The 20461-nt window shown below is 41.4% G+C and overlaps 1 protein-coding gene across 8 annotated transcripts in view; it reads right to left on the bottom strand.

Annotated features, from left to right (window-relative positions):
- kiz (kizuna centrosomal protein) overlaps positions 1-20203 on the bottom strand; it is a 37292-nt gene extending 17089 nt beyond the window's left edge. For 3 of the 8 annotated variants that reach the window (XR_011517167.1, XM_070546725.1, XM_070546723.1), the window contains exons 1-9: positions 20044-20200; positions 19613-19675; positions 18503-18665; positions 15017-15079; positions 11282-11891; positions 10890-11139; positions 5423-5542; positions 3958-4122; positions 2882-3032 (exon numbers count right to left, since the gene is read on the bottom strand). Coding sequence is in view for 7 of the 8 variants with exons in the window: in XM_070546725.1 (XP_070402826.1) it covers positions 2882-3032; positions 3958-4122; positions 5423-5542; positions 10890-11139; positions 11282-11891; positions 15017-15079; positions 18503-18665; positions 19613-19675; positions 20044-20111 (1653 nt within the window). In the remaining variant the exon portion in view is untranslated. The other 5 variants (XM_070546720.1, XM_070546722.1, XM_054741494.2 and 2 more) reach the window with 4 other exon arrangements.
- Between the last annotated feature and the right edge of the window lie 258 nt (positions 20204-20461).

Here is a 20461-nt window from a genome sequence, read left to right as displayed (position 1 = left end):
TGACCAACCCTCTGCTCCGCTGCTCATACCTGCCCTCTGACCAACCCTCTGCCCCGCTGCTCATACCCTTCTTTGTGAATGAATTATGCATTCTCGGTTTAGTGCAGCTGAATAGGAAGCAAAGCCAGAGCTGGGCTAGCTAGCTAGCATACTAAATTGTTATATGGTTACATTGGTGCACTTCATTAGGAATTATGGTGGAAAGGGTGTTAACAATGATTCCAAAAGGATAGATAATCATGCTGATGAAGGCTCTCAGTCATCCAGGTCATGGTAACCCAAAGGGATTCAAATGGAGCCTACTGGAGTTCTGACACTGATATAAAACCAGGCCAAAATTAGCATATGTGAGGTCACCCTCATTAAAAAAAACAATTAGGTGAATAACATCACATATCTCCTTACATGCATATATAAACTTTAAACACTATCTGTGCAAAATATGAAAACTACCTCGATTGAAGTTAAGACAATTGTGCCAACCAAGCAAAAACATCTCCAAAACGAAACCTCAAATCTGTCATATTTAGACATTTTGTGTGGGAGTCGAAGTAGCTGCAGAGTTTGATGTAAATACAGTATGTGCGTTGTAGCGTCAAGAGTAAAAAGTTTAGTAAGTATGTCGTTTTTGATGTTATGTTTTAATGCCAAAATCATCCAATAATGTCGGACATCTCTAATATTTAAATAGCAGAAAATGTGTTTTTTGTGTTAGTAATGGTAGGCCAATATCGGACTTGTTTTTATGTTTGTTTGACGGGATCTGTTGAATTCTCCTGCATTCTGTAGGCATGAATAAAAGGGGTTGGAGCTTCGGGTTGTTTTTTAAAAATGTAGTTTGCTCGAAGAGCTTTTGCAGGAACTCCCATCCTCCCTTTAAGGGACATTCTGTCTGCAAAAAGTGAAATTATGCATGCTTTTATTATTTTTCCACATGCATGGATAACTAATCGTTTCCAGTTACCTTTGGCACATTGCTTGTGTTCTGACTGGGAGGGTTTCACATTTGTGTCAGCCATGGGAGAAGAAGAAGGACCCCGCACAGAAGATAAGTCGCTCTCGTCTTCTGCCGAGGGGCACTCCTCACTGGACCGCGAGAGAAGTGTCCTCAGCAACACTTTGGCCTGCGTGCAGCACAAATTAAAACCACACTCTTAATTGTTCTCATTTTGTGAAGGAAGCGTTAAATTGAACTTTGGCCACGGCTGCTCACCCAGAGGTGCGGCCGTAATGCGTGTTCAAACACCGAGAGCCAATAACTTCAAATTCTCTCACTCGTTAAACAAAAAGTCAGAATAACTTCACACTCTTTTGTTCCTGTTCTTCCCCCGTCTCACACACACACACACACACACACACACACACACACACACACACACACACACACACACACACACACACACACACACACACACACACACACCCCTCTCCTCTCATCCATGAGATTAGAGAATTCTCTAAAGAATGCAATCACCCTGCCGTTAATGTGCAACACGTTTCAGATATCTTTCCTCTTGGCTGTGAGGATTTGAGGAAAACCGCTCTCCTTCCTCCCACTCCAGCTCATTTTTATCTCCGTGGAGATGAGGATCCACAATTAAGAAAGCTGTGTCTGAGATGCCACACACAGATTCCTTTTTTCCTTCCATCATATCAAATCCTGCCATCATCATCATCTCTTTTGTGATCAAAGCCTGCCTCTCAGCCTCGGAAGGCCATTTAGGACTTTTAATGAACACTAATGTGAAGGGGACAATCAGGAGGACTTTGACAGCGGCAAACTTAAAGTACATTGTGAGGTGTTATCAGCTGGTCACAGGAAAACGAAATAAAAAAAGAAAATTGATACGACTTTCATTTTCTGAGAGGAGAGAAGAAGCAAACACGCAAATCTGAGTTTGCCACTCGGGATTTGATTGCTGCTGAACAATAAAAATTGTCTTGATCCTTGTCCCTAAAATCCCTCTTTGTTCTTTTTTTTTTTAGATTTAGTCAAATGTACCGTGAGCTGAGGGCTCTCGCAGATCCACTGCATTTTAAATATCAATGAATGCAACTGTTAGCACTTGAATATTCAAAGGGCCCCTTTGAGTGTGTGCATGCGAGCTGCATGCTCCCATTTGTTGGAGTAGCTGGGCTGCGTGGCAGGACGTGAATGGAAATGTCTGTTTACGCGGGTGTGTGGAGAGAGTAAGTCGTTGTACGAGAGGACAGAGAGAGACATGCAGGGAGAGATGGAGGACAAGAGAGAGAGATAGATGGAGAGAAACGCAGAGCGATAAAGGAAGAGAAAGATTTCACTCGGGCTTCTCCTGATGCACTTGGACACAATGATGTAGATGGAGGTAGCCCTCTTCCTTTTGTCAGTTCATACTTTCAAGAGGCTCTACAGTCTACCTCTTTGCCTCTCGTTGCGTCGGGGACACTGCAGCAAGATATCTAAGCCACGAGAACCACAGTAATACGGGTCTGTGTAAATGCATGACATGAATTGCTCCACAGTTGGACAGGAAACATAAAAAAAAATCTCTTCTATCATGCAGGACGTTTCTTTCCCGGGTCTTGTTCATCTGCACAAGGTCAATATGTGGAACGTTTTGAACAAAAACCAGTGCAGGGAGGTTTAGTAGAGAAATCTGGTTAAATCTGAGTATTTTTAGAGCTCGATGAGATGAGATGGAAAAAGCCAAGCTGAAGGTGAGTGGCTTTAGGTTAATGTGTGGAGCAGATGAGTGTGGAGCCAAACGGCGTCCAGATATCTAAAAGCAAAAGGAAACAAACAAATCTGACTTCAAACATAAGTGGACATGTGACCTTTATTTGGGTGTGTGTGTGTGTGTGTGCGTGTGTGTTGGGGAAGTGTGTGTGCCTTTGACGCTACCTGCTGGCTGTAGGCGGCATCACGCTTCAGCAGGAGCGGCGTGAACAGTTGGACCAAGCGCTCAGTGCTGAGGACACGGCGCTCCTTGAGCACAAGGGCGTGCTTGAACCAGCGATCCCACAGCCGAGCGGCTTTAGGAGGAAGGCTGGAGCTGCGGCGGGGGATGGGGGAAGAGAAACACGAGGAGTAAAAAAAATGCTTTGTTGGATGAATAAAAGGTTTAAACATCAGGATTAATTCAAAGACGTTTGAAGCAACACGTATTATATTTGTCTGACTGTTATTTTTAAGGTGGATCTCGTAAAGCTGCTTTCTTTACCATCATTAAACAGCGTCGGAGCTATGGAATATCGATTCATTTCCAGACAGAACTGAGCAGACACAGAAGGAATATGGTTTCAAGCTGAAAAACTGGATAAAAAGTGGAGGTCGGCCCGCTGGCATCTCCAGAGAGCGGCGCAGCCAGATGTGTCTCTTAGAATCGAGTCCACAAAAGGAAAAGGTCTCGGTGAAATCAATAGAGAAGTGAAGCAGAACACAGATTCGGCTCAGAGTGTAACTACTCATTATCCAAAAGGACTGGAAGCCTCAGATAGGGGCATTTTAATTTACTCATGACATTCACCCATGCAGCGCTACCGCGGGAGGTGACACCGAAGATGACCTTTTGCATTCGTGGACAAGGAAGACCGATCAAACATCAAGCATGCAATATCTCAATAACTGACCCTCCTCAGGGTCTGGTAAAGACAAAATAAACAAAAAATAAAAACAAGAGATCACACATACCAGCATTTTGTCTGAGAATTTTTCCTGTAAATCATTTCTATGAATTTAGTCGATGTTTTTTTTGGCCCGAATTACCCTGGAAGCAGCAACGTCTACACACTCAAAACATCTTAGCATTTTAGTGAAATATTCTTTAACTTTTAGTTTGAAATAAATGAATGACTCAAGCAGTTTGTTCAACTGGAAAAAAAATACAAATAAACAACTAGAGACAAAAAAAAAAGGAAAATTCCAAACGGCGATGCCTGTTCCTGGCTTTGGGCTCACATAGAAACCACGAGCCTTACCTGATTTCATTAGGCTCAGAGCTGGACTGATGCGCTCTCACGACTTCCTGTGGTAGCAGACAGCCCGTTTCTGTGCTCCATGACAACCTCTGAAGCTCGTGAAGGACGACTGCTCCACAAGCTTCCAGTTCCTCATCGTTCAAGCCTGCTGCATCGTCACAAAGCCTGCCCGATACATACAGAGCAGACAGCGATTGCTATGGCGCCTTTAGCTAAGTCCCAAGTCAGAGCTACCAGTGATAAATAAAATACACCCATGCAAGTAAACTAAGCAAAAGTCTGTTTATTTCAGAAAGGAGCTCGGACTGAGAGACCATCTAAAGGCTCAGGAACCCTTTGCAGGTGTTTGGATTCATTCACTAACTAGTGTGAAACTTTGAGCCAATAATATTGAACCTTTTAACAACGTAAATCATAATCATCACAATTAAAACAATAAAGATTTGAAACATCTGAATTTGCATGGCACGAGTTTATCTCATACAGGGTATCTGCAGGTTTAAGGGAGCCAAATTTAAGAGTTTTTAAGACCTTTTTAAGGCCACTTAGACCAAATTTAAGCTATTTTTAAAATTAAATTTAAGCTATAATTTCCAGCTATTGCCTAGGACCGGTGCTAACCACATTGCAAACGTAGGATTAGCCATCCAGTTACCATTAAACTTGCACTTCCCCATGGCGCAAGCTCCCACTAGCTTAACCAGCTAATGTGCTCATCTAAAAATAGCCCCCTTTCACAACCAACTGAATGTGAACGGTTCCGCTTACGCCAAAAAATGCTGAACACCAACTAAAAATTCAGGAAAATTTTATAGAAATGAAAGAATCTTGTTTATTGGGTCTTTGGTAATTTAAGACCTTTGAAAGCTGTATTTAAAGACTATTTGTCATTTTTAAGGATTTTTAAGACCTTAAATTTAGAAAAGCTAATTTAAGACTTTTTAAGGACCCGCGGAAGCCCTGTCATATTAGTTTAACCATTTAGGTAGAATTATTACTGACATAAAAGAACTTTTGCACCATTTTTACAGCGTCACCTGTAAATATGATCATACAAAATTGGTGAAGACGCATAAAAACAGGAAGTTTTCTTTTTATTGTTTTGCTTTTTTTTCCCCACAAGAGCGCCAATTATGGTAACCGAGTCATGTTGACAAAGCTTCTAAAAACCACGCCTAATCTAATGAAACACATCCCCGGTCCTCCGTCTCTTCGACTCCCCAGTAACAATTCAGCTGGGTGGTTTCTATAACAATCACATGTGTTTGAAAACCCCTCAGAAATAAAGACGCGCGCCTGATGGTGATGACACTTCATCTAATGTGAGAGCCCTCAGCAGAAGGATAATATGTTTTTCTCATCCGCACAAACTGCTCCACGACCATTAAATAAATTTACATGGGACTTCATTTAGATGGGAGGAGGGAGATAAGATTGTAAAGTTTGCAGAAAGGAACGGATGTACCTGATAATTCTACCGAATTGTCCTCTATCAGCCGGAGAATCCCCGTACACGAGGGTCTGTTCATCGTGGAGTCGCCCTTCGATGCTTTCTAGCAGATTAAAGAGTCCTTCCATGGAGAGGCTAAAAAACATTGAAAGGAGGAGAGAAAAAGGTCATGTGATCGATAGATTTGCTATATCCGGAAAGAAAAAAGGTGATGCATTTTTCCGGGCAATTTCCTTGAGGTACTCAAGGACTTCTTGAGAATCTGGCCGTCAAAAAGCGACGGCCACAAAGCGGGATTTCAACACTTCACCGTGTCTGTTGACAGCGCCACGTGTAATAGCAGGGTGCACGTGAAAGCTTTGACACCTGGCACTCGCAGCAGAAACCTGTAGCGTTATCTGTTACCACTGAAGTAAAAAAATGACTTAATTCAGTTCAATTGTGAAATTAGTTATCATGTAAATGAAGCATTACAGGAATGAAATCGAAATGAAAGGTAAAAATGAAAAAGGAGGGGGCGGGGCTCTGGATGCATTCTTTTGGTGAGAGATTTATACTTTAATCTGGTTCTTGTGTGAGGCAACAAAATGAGAAATGGATGCCTAATGCATGTGGATATTGAGAATCCATCTCTTTCTTCAGCATTAAGCTCTGGGTGGCCCTCATTGAATTCTCCCAGAAACCCCAAGCAGAGAGATTCTGAGCCGCCGTCCATAAAGAGAGGCCAAAAAGAATTTATGACAATCTGTAATACGCTCTGGGGTCAGGGGTCAGCAAACAATCGCCCCCCTTTTCTTTTGCAGGTTGTTTCCTGGTAACATCCTGATTAAGCTGGCAGCTTGAATTGTATCCATGACATTTTGTAGTGCGCAATCCATCTGTGCCAAGTCCACTTCAGAGAGCCTGAAGGAGAATAGGCAAAACCTGCGCCTTTTCTTTGCTTTTCTCTTTCTTATCGCCAACGCAGACCTCAAAGTCTTTCTTTTGTTTCCCCTTTTAATTAATCATTCTTCAGAAAAACTAGATATTTAGATATTTAATGAGAAAGTGAATTAACTGTTTTTCCTGCAAACATCTCCAGTTTAATTGTTTTCAGCTTTCGGGTCAAGGTCTCTAACCTTGCCTTAGATGCTGCCATTGGCCACAGGTCAACGTCATCAGGAGTGTGTCGTTAGCCCCGGTGGAAGAGGTCAGAGGTATTATTGCTTTAATACATACAGTGCTGACTCTGAGGTGATTTAGCACACAGAACAGCCTGAAAATTCACCGACTGGTGCCGGGAGGATAAAAATAGGCTTAATAATGGAACCACAACTAACACCAACACGGCATCTCCAATGGTCCAAGCATTAAATGTGGAAAATGTTTTAGGATAACTTCATGAGACAAAACGTTAGCAAGAAATTAGAAATACACCAATATATTTGGCTGATAAATCGGGCCAATATTTACCACTTTGTAATAGTTCAGCATCGACCAACATACCGTTTTAGTAGAGCTGATTTCAAGTCGGTCACATCGGCAGGCAGCCAGGTGCTGCAGAATGTCATACTAAAGTGACGGTGTGTGTTTTCTCTGGCGATAGGAGACAGTGCATACCTAAATCACCGCAAGCAAGCAGTATTTTTGTGTTAGAGTAAGACCTTACCAATGGATAGCCATTAGGGCCACAACTGCCTGGGAGCAGAACCTACAGGAATATGACAAGCACATCAGACTCCCTTTCATCACTGGCAATGACCAAAGAGGTAAAGTGTAAAACAACGTTTATGAATGGCAAAAGTTTTGTTACCGTTTGTTACAAATCGGTAAATGTGTTTTGTCCTCACAGGCTCCCGTAGAAGGAAACAGGGCATCTAATATGGCGTCACCCAGAGACAACGGCTGTGTCCAAATTCAGGGGTTGCATGCCCATGAGTACCCGTCCTCATTGGTCTCAGGAGAACCTGATCTTCCGTGTTGGCTAGACAGGACGTTATCAGCTGTGCATGTGGACAGTCTAGCCTTAACAATAGTTAATAATTAATAATAATAATCAATAATTGTCCTGCCCCTACCTTGGCAGATGTCCTTCTGTCACCTAGCAACTGCTACCGCACTAAGAAGCTGCAGAAATGGAGCTCGCACAGGTCCATCCATCCATCCATCCATCCATCATCCATCCATCCATCCATCCATCCATCCATCCATCCATCCATCATCCATCCATCCATCCATCCATCCATCCATCCATCCATTTTCATCCGCTTATCCAGAGTCGGGTCGCGGGGGCAGTGGCCTAATTTGAGAGGCCCATACTTCCCTTTCACACAAGTTTTAAACTTTTTCCTTGTTTTGTTACAGTTTGAAGATCTACAGCAGATGTACCGCCGGCACATTTTGTCTGTCAGGCTGAGACGCAACGATACGCTGGTATAGTATTATTTACCTTTTTTATGTCTGAAAGCTCTTACCAACTTCATGTCAACTTAAACTAGCTTCATGACGTGAGTAATTTGGGGTACAGAAAATCATGAAAACGCTGCTGTACTTTACGTCCATCTGTGTGATATCCCGCAGGATTTATAGAGGTGAGGACACGACACCGCACCTGTTCTCAAAATCGAGGAAAAGAAGAACGGATTTCAAGACCGCAATCTGAGCACTCTTTAAATTTGGACAGTCTTCGCCGTGGCGCTGTGATGTCACTGGCCTTAAAATCCGACCTCATGAGCACACAACCCCTGAATTTGGACACAGCCCTAGCCTTGCTCCCATAATGTTTAGACCTGATTTTTATGGTTGTATCATGTTACGAAGCCGCCATAATGTTTCAGCAACTGGGCATCATTGAATTCATTTTCAACAACATTTCATGGATATTTCCAGAGATGAACTCATTCACTGCCAATAACGACTAAAGTCGTCATTTGCATTTTTTTTACTGTGTGGGCGTCGGAACGAGCCCCCGCACCGTGAGAACAAACATCTCAGCTCTAAAGCCAATCTTCATCCGCGTACGTCACACATCACGTGATCAGGAAGCAGAAAATCCGTGTGTTAGGAGATCGTTTTGGGCCGCTGCTGTAAAAAAAAAAAGTGAGTCGCAAACCGGAAAAGCTTCTGCCGATCACAATTCGACAACGGATTATGAAAGAACGGGTAACGCTCGAAACGCGCGGACTCTTCCTGACGTTAGAGGTGAGTCTCCTCTTTGTTTTGGTTGTTTTGGCGTCGACATCATCCTAGCACGCAACGTTCTGTGACTCTTAAAGAAACAGTAAAAACGGTGAGAAACGCTGGCAGCGAATGAGTTAACAGTAAAAACTACACTTTGTTTCTTTATGGTATATTGAGGTTCCTGAATAACATCTGCTTAATAAATGCTCCAAATCATTAATGACTTTTCTTTTTATTGACCTGTTTTATATTTACTGCTTATCCAGTTTATTGATTTGTCTGATTAACCTTGGTTAAATGTTTAATTTTAACACTGAGCAGTACACAAAATGAAGACAGGTTAAACGTAGCGTTTAAAAACTGATTCAGGTTCAGAAATCTCGTGGACCTGCTGCTGTTACTAGTGTCACACTTACCCCGGCTTTCCACAGGAGCCGTCAGCAGCACGTTACTGCAGCAGCACATCATAGCTGCTGATAGGAACCGCTGTGGTCAACAGAACCTTTTCCACCGGAGCCGTCAGCAGCGCGAGTCGGCCGCGTCTCAGGAGCAGCATGTCGCGGCCTTTACGCGCCGGTTCTATTTTCTACGCGCGACGCCTCTGAAACGGGTCAAGTTCGACATTTTTGGGGAAGGAAAGACAGGAAATCGGACGCGGAAATGGAGAGAAGCTCCCGAGATTTTCAGAATAAAGAACGTACTGCCTTCCGGTTGCTATACTTTAAAAAAAAGTTACTAACTGTGCGGCCCCGTGAGAAGTTATCACCTAGCTAGCGGTCTCCTTTGTTTTTCAGGTCCGTATTGGCGATTATAAAATGGACAGAACATAAAACACAAACATTTTGGAGCCATGTTGTAGTTTTCTCCTGCTTGTTGTTGTGTTTACTGACGAGTGACTTCGTGCTCGGTCGGTGACAGCTGCTCCCCTGCTGCTTCGCGTCTCGTGGGAAGGGCCAAGCAGCAGCTTAAGCGAGCAAGACGTGCTGCTGCAGTAACGTGCTGCTGACGGCTCCTGTGGAAACCCGGGGTTAAGCATACAAAAATGTCTAGATAACGGCCATAAAACCGGCAGCACATATCAGTACGGGTATCGGCAATAAAAAAACCACATCGGTCAAGCTACAGGAAATACAGTGTCCAAATGAGTTTGCAATGACATTATTCTTTATTATGTATTTTTATTGTTGCTACAGTGTCTGAAAACACCCTGCTTAACTGTCTGACATTATGTTGACCCAAAAAATAACAACAATTTAAAGTCAGGAAAAAAGTCTGTGGATCAGGACGGCCATTATGAATCCCCTCTGAGAGGAAACCCAGACAATTTTTCAGTCTTGCGCTCTGTGGCCGTGCTGGAGTAGGAATAATAATGGGCCTGGTCCTGAATGGAAGGGAGTGATGTAAACTCTAACCTTATGGGAGAGGATGGAGACTGGATGCGCTCGGAGCTTTACATCAAAGCCTCTGGTTTTCTCCTCACACACAGGGGCTCTCTGTGTTAACAATAAAAAGCTGCAGCCCCCACCATCGTCTCTCCGACACAGGCTAACAGCAGCTCCTCTTAGGGTCAGACCATAAAAAAAGTAGCAGACCACACATAAACGCTGCAAAGCTCAAACACGCCGCACTCTCGGGGAGAAAATATAATCCTTGAAACGCATAAAGGCTGAAGCTGATTCTGTGTTGGAAAACGCTCAGAGAGGTTCTTTATATTTGCAAATACACTCAGATAAAACCAGAGTAATCAGGATAATTCATAACATAACAGAATTAAACAAATACGGTCAGAAAATGCAAACACAATGAAAAAGAACAAACTACGATGCTTAGGCAAAAGCAGACAAACATCCACGTGGGGTTTTCTGTGGCCCTGACTCCATCCAAAGTGATGCTTCAACTCAGAAGCCATCATCATGCTAAGGATTTGTGGCTGTGAGTGGTGTCCACATGCCCACCCTCCAGATCACTCTAAGGTGCCACAATTTCCTCCTCCACTGGGGACTTCCTGAGGTCTCTCAAGCAGAAAATTGCTCTGTTACAGCATTATCTTGGATTACAGCAATACTGCAGACAGGTCCTGAGCTCTCCCTGCTAGATACATCACTGCCACTAGCATCACCGCTAATGCGGAGCTACAGACAACACGTGACAGGGACTGTGACTCCATCAGAAGTAATGTTTCTAAAGAGTGCTGCAGCGGTTTTAGTGGCTCTGAGGGAAGAATGTTTGCTTTCTTAGGTTAGATTTAGAAGACAATGTGTGGCGTGAAGTCCAAGTGTTTAAAAATCTGGGAAATGGAGGTCTTAAGTTATGCGTACTGTACCGTTTGAAGGTCACAGCTGGTGCTGAGGATCCGCTGCGTAACTGGAATGTGTTCTTAGACGCGCTGGAGTGGAGGGATGATTCAGGACGGCGAACATCACTTTCTCTGTAAGAGGCATTTCTCTCGGGCGCTACATCCTCTGATAAATCCTCCTCCAGCTCAGATTGTGTCAGAGAAATTGTCAGGTCACTGGCGCTGCTCTCTGACAACTGCACATCCGAGCTTGGATCGCCGACACTCTCACATTTATCTGAATGTAAACAAACCACATCGTATCACTTGTTTTTTTTATTCATCTTCAAAGGGCAAAAGAAAGTGCTATAAACTGTGGATTTCTGTGGAGGCAAAGAAAAGATACAACAAGGTAGTGGGGAGGAAATATCCCTGCATACCTGGTGTCTCTTGAGCTTCTTTTCCAAAAGTGGTTTCAGGCATCAAATGGCCAAGACCTCTCTCTTCATCTGCCATTATGAGCGGCTCCTGAGCGACCTCTCGGGAGTCGGCGTGTTCTGCAGGGGAATTCTCAGCCCTCGTAGGGTTACTGTTGCCGGGAGATGGATTCCTCTCAGACCCCGTCAAGGTCACCGGGGGTGAAGCTTCTCGTTCATCTTCACTTCCGAAAGCCACGCTGCCAGCTGTGCCTGTTAAGGCGCGAACAGATGGAAGCAGCCCCGACGTTCTTTCATGTTTGTCACTCAAATTACCGCCGTCGGGGGAATCGTTTGAGCCTGAAATGTCATCTGATAAATGCGCTGGCTTACTGGCATCCTCTCCGACAACTCTGAAGTTCTTCAAAAGGCCACTTGGTAGATGTTCGCGGGAGTGCACGCTGTGATTGGGTGAACGATGCAACGCCTGGTGTGAGTGTACTCTCGTAGTGCCGGCTTCAGTGTCAGGCCCTGGGGAGGTCTGCTGGCCGGTGAAAATTCCTCCTGATGATTGTTTAAAACTCTTCTTTGAGTGAAAGCTGTGGCTCTGTTGCCGTTCGTGCACAGATTCAACCTGCACGGACAGAGAAATGTCATTCGTTCTGCACCTTAAAATATCTTAATGCTTTATTTATATTTTACAAGTTAAAAAGGTATTCCTTCAAAGCTCTCGTTCACTCGTTTTTTCAGTACATTTGCTGACATCTCTTGTATAAATGAATGCCTTCTGAGTAGATCTGGCTCTGGTGCCCCTGTTTTGAGACGTAGACGTTAGTTGGAGTGTAAGGGTTAGAGAAAACGGCAGGATTTTGAGTCTTGCGCATTATTATTCGTGATATTGGGACATCGTGCATCTGATTGGCTAACAGAAACATGACTTCCACTGTCTCCGTTTGCTCTGCAATGTTGACGTTTTATCTCCACAAATAACAAACGCTTGACGGAGTTCTGAGACGTTGTGGAGTTGCTAATGCTAACGGCTAGCTTCCACTAGCTGCGACGTACGCTGCTCTCTCCTGGATGCTAGAACAACAACAGCCTTCCCTGTTGCGAGCCAAGATGGGCGAGTACATGAAAGTAAATGTTAGCGTTACGTAGATCTGTGTGGCTTTTTCTGACCCGAGTGTTTCTTCAGCTATTTTCTATTAGCAGCTAATGTAGGAAATAGGAGTAGAAGACTATTTTCATAAGTAGTCTGCATGTGAAACTCAGACTGGCTGATCGTTTTTCAAAAGGAACAAGTAGAAATTGTTAACTTGCTGTTTAAAGGGGCTTTACAGAGTTTTGAATTTTTATGCTCGTGATCGCCCCCTCAGGCCAAAAGCGTAACGGCTGCTTCAATAGTAGGCTCGTGCACGAGGCGCGCATGCTGTACGTGCACACTCCTTAATGAAAATGAGACAGTCCCTTGTGTGTGTGTGTGTGTGTGTGTGTGTGTGTGTGTGTGTGTGTGTGTGTGTGTGTGTGTGTGTGTGTGTGTGTGTGGCCTGGAGGACAGAGGACAGGAGAACGCGCAGCTAATTAATTAAATAATTAGGTTCTGTACCTTTCTCTTCAGCACAGCCGACAAAGGTTTATGATGGGTCAGTCCTCCTGCATGCTCAGATCATTCCCTTCCCTTGCTTGAAAAATTGTTCCAAAATGAAAGTTGAACCCACATCTTTTTTATCTGTGAATTCAATGCCGTTCGGCGAGTCTCAAATAAAAATTTGGGCATCTTACTGTAAAAAAATATACCATTAATGTAAAAAAGAAACTCCAAATAAACTATGTTCACACCCAGAATCAAACCCAGGTCTTCTGCACGAACGTCCGACATCTTACTAGGTGAGCTAAAGCGCCAGTGACGTCCTTTGTATCTGTAACATTTATATCCTTGATGACAGCTGAAACAACATCAATCGAAGAACAGTTCGGAGCGAAAATGGCTATTTTGTTGCTAAGTTGCAGGAAATATCTAGAAGAAAGTTCTACAGAAAGTAGCTAAGGGTCCTCAGAAATGTAGCTAGCTTTGTCACTAGGCGTTAGGAACAGCGACAAAGTGGCACTGCCTCTCTCTCTGCTGCTAAAGCTACGGATAGCAAATGCTACGGGCTATGCCTGAGCGTGAACGCACATGAAGCAGCCTGCTCGACCCGAGCAACTCTCTTTTTCTGTGATTTTACAGAAAAACAGGCAATCACAGTAAAAATGCCAGGGCTCATTCTACAGGACCAGGGCATTGCAGGAGAATGTATGAAGAAGACATTTATTATTTCTATACATGTTTTGGCTGTCAGACTTCCATAATGTCCCTTTAAAATACATTTAACACAACTAACCTAAATATTCTTGATTTTGAATTTAATTTAGGAAATTCTTTTTTATTTCAATAAAAAACATATTTCATAGGAATGCGTCAGGACTAGCAGTTTAACTTTTAATCTCACAAAAAAAAATCCTTTAGACAAGTTTTGATTCATGTCTGCAATGTCACCAAGGGCAGGGAGAGAGAAATGCCAAAAGCAACAACAAAAAAAAAAGCCTCCCTCCAAGCATAACAACAAAAAGCATGGCTTCTGTTTCTTTTCTGATAAGCGTCTTAAATACCAAACAGTTAGCTGCTTAATAACATTCACTGTAAACCATGCAGCCTGCCCAGCAGATCCACAAAGTAGGTAAAAAAGAGGAAAAGTTAATTTCTTGGCTGAGTGATTCCATCGGTAGCTGCAGGGCAAAGTAGAAAGTGTTTCACTAAAGTAGCAATTGATTCTTCTATCAATCTGCGGCACGCGTGTGCTCTTCCAAGGAATGTATTAAATATGAAAATCATATCCCGTTATCATCTGTCTCCAGCTTTCAGCCCGGTAAGCTTTCCTTAATGAATGCTGCAGCCTGAGGGACATGCACACTGCCAGCCAATGGCTTGTATGCATAATGGAGTGACGGTACCATTTTGCTCATTACAATATCGACAGGCTGAGGGGGGCGGGGGGATTGCCGACAGTTACAAGTGACTGCTCTAGACAGCATGCTCCAAGTTATTATGAGATGTCTTAGACATTTCATCTAAAAGAGCTTTAACTGCTTTAAGTGAAGGGAGAAAGCAGCTATGGGCTTGAACTACACCGCTCATACGGATCCAGCAGCTGGGATTAGACACCTGTGCTATTACAGATACACAGTTTAAATGTAGACTCCTCTACAGATTTACCAGGCATAATGTCCACTTTCTTTTGTTACTCTAAAATCAGAAAGCACAACTTGAAAGAGATGGAATTTGCATAGACCTTGTAAACATTTCAAAATAGAAGGATCTAGCAAAGTGCACGAATCACTGTAGTCACAGGCAGGGATGCACGACATATCGGCATCAACACTGGCAATTTTTACTTTATCAGTATCGGCCTGAATAGTAAAACTGGTCCGATATTAACAACCCATATTTATTTCCATCTAGTTACCATTTGTGTTTTTGTTTTGGGATAGGAAGGGGTTGGGATGCGTAAATCATTTGGTCAATAATATCAGTTATCGGCCATAACGACATTATGAATATCAGATATTGATATCAGCTCATGTTTTAATATCACTGCATCCCTAGTAACCAGATATAATATGCATGAAATGCTGCATATTCTTATTGAATACAGTTATGCAAATTCCAAATATAAATATTTATCAGCCACATTTCTAAAAACATTTATATATTAATATCACCATTTCTGCTTCCATCTTCTTGTTTCCTTCTTGGAATTTATGGATCCTTTTTAAAAAGTCAGCCTGTAACAAAGAAAATTAGTTTAAAAAAAATGAGAAAGTCTGTTGAGATAGCACGTCCTAATTAGAGGCCGACCGATATGAGTTTTTTTAACGGGACTTTACAGAGTTTTGAATTTTTATGCTCGCGATTGCCCCCTCAGGCAAAAAGCGTAACGGCAGCTTCAATAGTAGGCTCGTGCACGAGGCGCGCATGCTGTACGTGCACACTCCTTAACGAAAATAACAGCTGAGACAGTCCGCTCCGTGTGTGTGTGTGTGTGTGTGTGGCCCGGAGGACAGAGGACAGGAGAATGCGCAGCTAATTAATTAAATAATTTGATTCTGTACCTTTCTCTTCAGCACAGCCGACAAAGATGGGTCAGTCCATCAGCTTCACAGATCATTCCCTTCCCTTGCTTGAAAAATTGTTCCAAAATGAAAGTTGAACCCACATCTTTTTTATCTGTGAATTCAATGCCGTTCGGTGAGTGTCAAATAAAAATTTGGGCATCTTACTGTAAAAAATATACCATTAATGTAAAAAATAAACTCTAAATAAATTTTGTTCACATCTAGATTCAAACCCGGATCTTCCGCATGGGAGTCCGTCTTCAAACTAGGTGAGCTAAAGCGCCAGTAACGTCTTCTGTATCTGTAGCTTTTATATCCGTGATGACAGCTGAAACAACGTTCAAAAAATGGTTCGGAGCGAAAATGGCTATTGTGTTGCTAATTTGCAGGAAATATCTAGAAGAAAGTAGCTAAGGGTCCTCAGAAATGTAGCTAGGTTCATCACTAGGCGTTAGGAACAGCGACAAAGTCGCTGTGTTGCCACTGCCCCTCTCTCTGCTGCTAAAACTACGGATAGCAAATGCTACGGGCGATGCCTGAGCGTGAACACGCATGAAGCAGCCTGCTCGACCCGAGCATCTCTCTTTTTCTGTGATTTTACAGAAAAACAGACAATCACAGTAAAAATGCCAGGACTCGTTCTACAGGACCAGGGCATTGCAGGAGAATGTATGAAGAAGAAATTTATTATTTCTATACATGTTTTGGCTGTCAAACTTCCATAATGTCCCTTTAAGGTCGATACCAATTTTTAAAGAATTTTGTTGCTGATGGCCAATATCTAAAGCCAATTATTAAGGATGACATATTTATATCTATCTATCTATCTATCTATCTATCTATCTATCTATCTATCTATCTATCTATCTATCATCTATCTATCTATCATCTATCTATCTATCTATCTATCTATCTATCTATCTATCTATCATCTATCTATCTATCTATCTATCTACCTATCTATCTATACGGACAGACAGACAGACAGACAGATAGATAGATGATAGATAGATAGATAGATAGATAGATAGATAGATAGATAGATAGATAGATAGATGATAGATAGATAGATAGATAGATAGATAGATAGATAGATAGATAGATAGATAGATAGATAGATAGATAGATAGATAGATAGATGATAGATAGATAGATAGATAGATAGATAGATAGATAGATAGATAGATAGATGATAGATAGATAGATAGATAGATAGATGATAGATAGATAGATAGATAGATAGATAGATAGATAGATAGATAGATAGATAGATAGATAGATAGATAGATAGATAGATAGATAGATAGATAGATAGATAGATAGATAGATAGATAGATAGATAGACAGACAGACACGTTTTAGCAACACATTGATTGTGAAAGACAACTGAACATTCCCTGTGTGCATTAAAAATTAAATAACTTAATAAATCTCTTAATATTTACTGAACTTTAAATATAAAACAAACTCAAAACATTAACAATGTGAAAACAGTCTCAGAACAACAGAAAATAGAACAGATTCAAGTTTTTTTTTAGTGTTTAAATGAAAGAAAATCAAACAGCACCCGGAATTATTGGTGCTAAATAGTGGCTGGTCGAGGTAGAATCTTCAAGTAAAAAAAATAAATAAGTAAAGCACACTACCACATTGTAGTAAAACATAAAATCTATTCCTTCCTTTTATTCACATTGTTTTATTACCATTTATTTCAACATAAGGACAGTGCTGTTGAGTAGGCTGGCTCACGGTGTGTTGGGGTCCTTTGTTCAGTCTAGTAGGGGCGGCAGTTGGCCACACAGGTGCCTGATTGTCATTTATTTTTTTGATCGGCTGATGGCCGATTTAGAAAAGGTTCAATATATCGGTCGACCTCTAGTTCTAATAGAATGTATAGGCAATGCCGAAACTAAGTAGGGATAGGTTGATATTTACCATGTTTTTACATCACATCAGTTGATATACCCCTTTAGTAGAGCCCAATTAAAACGGGCACATCTGTGGGCAGCCTGGTACTGCTGAAAATCACCTGCTTAAATAATGCTCTACAACAATGTTGTCAACTTCTTTTTACTTACCTGTTTTGTAGGTTTGTTGATTGGTTTGGTTAACTTTGGTTAAGTGTTTGGTCTTATTACCAAGCCGTGCACAAAATTAAGATTCAACAGTTTGTTAAATTCAGAGTTCAGAAACTGATTTGGATTTGGGAATGTTGCGCAATCACTGTTTTTATTTGTCTGACACTTTAGCAGGCAAATAATATGAAAAAAATCTAGATATTGGCCAAAAAAAATCAGCAGCACACATCAGCCATCAGCTGAATGTGACCTCAGCGGTATCGGCTTTAGAAAAACCACATCAGTCCATTTCTAAATTTAAAAAATGAATTACTTTGTGACAATCACCAAAGATTGTGCGAGTGAGTATGTTCCATCAAACCTGTAACATTTATCAATAAAAATAAGACTTTTTCATCTTAAAGGATCCAACCAGAACTTTTTTTGTTTGTTTAAAACTAAACTACACGACCACAACAAAAGCAAACACATACATAGTGTCTTTTTGAGGATTTATATTCAGAAATTCATAGAACTGATCCCAAACAGAATGATCAGAACAGAAGCAAACATTTAGGACTAAAAGCGAGGGGAGGAAATAAACCAACTGCTTGAGGGGAGAGAATGACTAAACCTCTGGAGCACTTCAGAGTCTCTATATTGAGTAATTAACTCAGTGAGTCATAATTAGCCAATTTTGCTAATTTGATATTAAGCTGTCAAGCACCGTCATTGAGTTTTAAGTGATAATCGGACTGGCTCATTGTTTTGTCCCTTGTTCATTTGCTTGTGGTGATGATAAATTGCACCGTCTGAGTGTTTACTACTTTCACATCACATTTGTAAGCTAATGAAATAGCCTGTTTACGTCTCTTATTTTATCTATAAATATTAATTCACAGAGAAGCCATTGAGTTGTTCATTTTATTGTAATATATAGTTAGAAGGGCTGTCTCTTAAAAAATAACATTCACAACAATGATTAAATGAAATCTAGGTCACAGAACTGATAAAAATGGACAAATGTGTGTTTTACCTTTTGTTTGTGCAGGGGCACGAGGTCAGGATGATATTCTTTCATGCTAATTTCCACCCTCTCCACATCTCTCAGAAGCTCGAGGTTTCTCGTTTTCGCTCGTGCTTCCCTGTCGCAGATTTCTTTGAGATAGCTGCGCAGTTTGGAACTCTTTATCTGCAAGCTGAAAGCAGCGGAGAACCATTATTGAAGAGAAATATTATCTGGGAACAGTGTCAAAAAAATAAGAGCTAGACTTTGCAAAGAAAAGGTTAAGCACAATATGATTTAAATTTAAATCATGTTCACAGCTTCCATATCAACACAAGCTTTTGACCTGGAATACAAATCACTATGATGGCAGGTTTACCATTTTACCAAAAATGCCCTCTTGTTCCTTGAACCAAATAAAAAAAATACATTTGCTGAATAAAATATCAAACTTTTTCCATTAGAATTTATTTTCAAAAAGCCACAATTTCTATAATCCTCTAAAGAGGTCTTGATCAATAGTTCACCAGTCTTTCTGGGAGTGTTGCAACGTTTTTCTTTTCATTACTTCTCTTTCCCAGTCCTTGAACCCGATCATGATAGTATTATAAGCTGTGAGTACTTAAATGGTTCAAATAAATTAGACAAGTGTTGGACAAAAGAAGAAGTGTCAGACCTTTAAAGAGATTACAGAAGAGGAACAAAATCTGCCAGTTATGTTTTTTAGAAATAAGAAAAGATCTGACACATGCATCATCCTTATCAACTTTTCTGCTTACATATCTAAAATAACAGTATGTGTCTGTGGACCAAGTTTATCTAAAATAAATGTAGAATCAGCAAAAGAAAAACAGAAAAAAGTCTTTGTAACATGCAGATTGTATCAAAATCATTAAAGATCCTATTTAAATGTATCACTTATTGTCTCCTATATTTGAAATAATTAATTTTATGAATTTTATAGCTTGTCTGAACGACTCACGAATCAGTTTAGTGGTTTTTAATAACAAAACAAGGATAAAAGTGAATGGGAACAGGTGATATGTGAGTAAAGATCGTCTAAAATGGGGGGAAAATGCCTTAAATAGAAAATACGAACACCTTCTTATCGTTCATATGCTGTAGTGCAGTATAACTTACATTCTTGAATCTGATCTGGAGTAAGCAAACAGATCCCTCTCCAGCTCCAGCCTCCGTTTCTCTCTGCACACAAGCATAACAGAGAGAGTAACCCACTGAAACCACTATTAGCAGCATATTAGGCTAACTAGCAATGCTAGCGATGGTCGTTCACAAATTTCCTAGCCGCTTGATAAAAAATGCGAATCATTAAAACATCGTAAACGTGAAATGCACAAATATTCATCCACGACAGTCAGCTCTGCTCCCCCGAGGAAGAATACCGACCGAAAGTCGCTGCTGTTAGCTAGCTGCAGCCTGGATAAAGCTAGCGTAGTGGTCGTCGAACTCAAGCGGCAGACGGACGCCACGAGGCGGTATACGCAACAACTCGAGCCCGCGGTTTATCAAGGCCGGACCACCTCCGTGATAAAAAACGGCGAAAAACTTACTTTTCATTCATGCTTAGCTGAATGGCTGCAATCTTTTCAAAATACCGGTCTGCCAACGGGTCTGCCATTTTCCCCTGGCTTGGGCGCTTCTGCAGAGCACGCACGGACAAGGGAGGATGAGCAGGAGGAGGGGGATGAAAGGCTACGTGTTTACGCTGGTTACCATAGTAACTGCCTCCAGCTCATACTGCTGGTAAACACAAAGAGCACATGGGACAAAATGAGACGTGATTATATAGGTCAACTAAGTTGTACCTTAAAAATGTTTTTATCACGTTGCATAATTGGTGCATTTGTTGAACAATTAGTAAATCTTTATTTTAAAAGTTTATTATATTTATATATTATATAAAAGTTTAATAAAGTGCGTTCAATGTAATCTTGACTAACATACAATATATATTGACTAACAGAGGTG

This window comes from Nothobranchius furzeri, chromosome 18 (genome assembly GCF_043380555.1).
Source record: "Nothobranchius furzeri strain GRZ-AD chromosome 18, NfurGRZ-RIMD1, whole genome shotgun sequence".
Classification (NCBI taxonomy): domain Eukaryota; kingdom Metazoa; phylum Chordata; class Actinopteri; order Cyprinodontiformes; family Nothobranchiidae; genus Nothobranchius; species Nothobranchius furzeri.
Note: the sequence above shows the minus strand (reverse complement) of the source record. Positions and strands in the feature narration are given on the sequence as shown.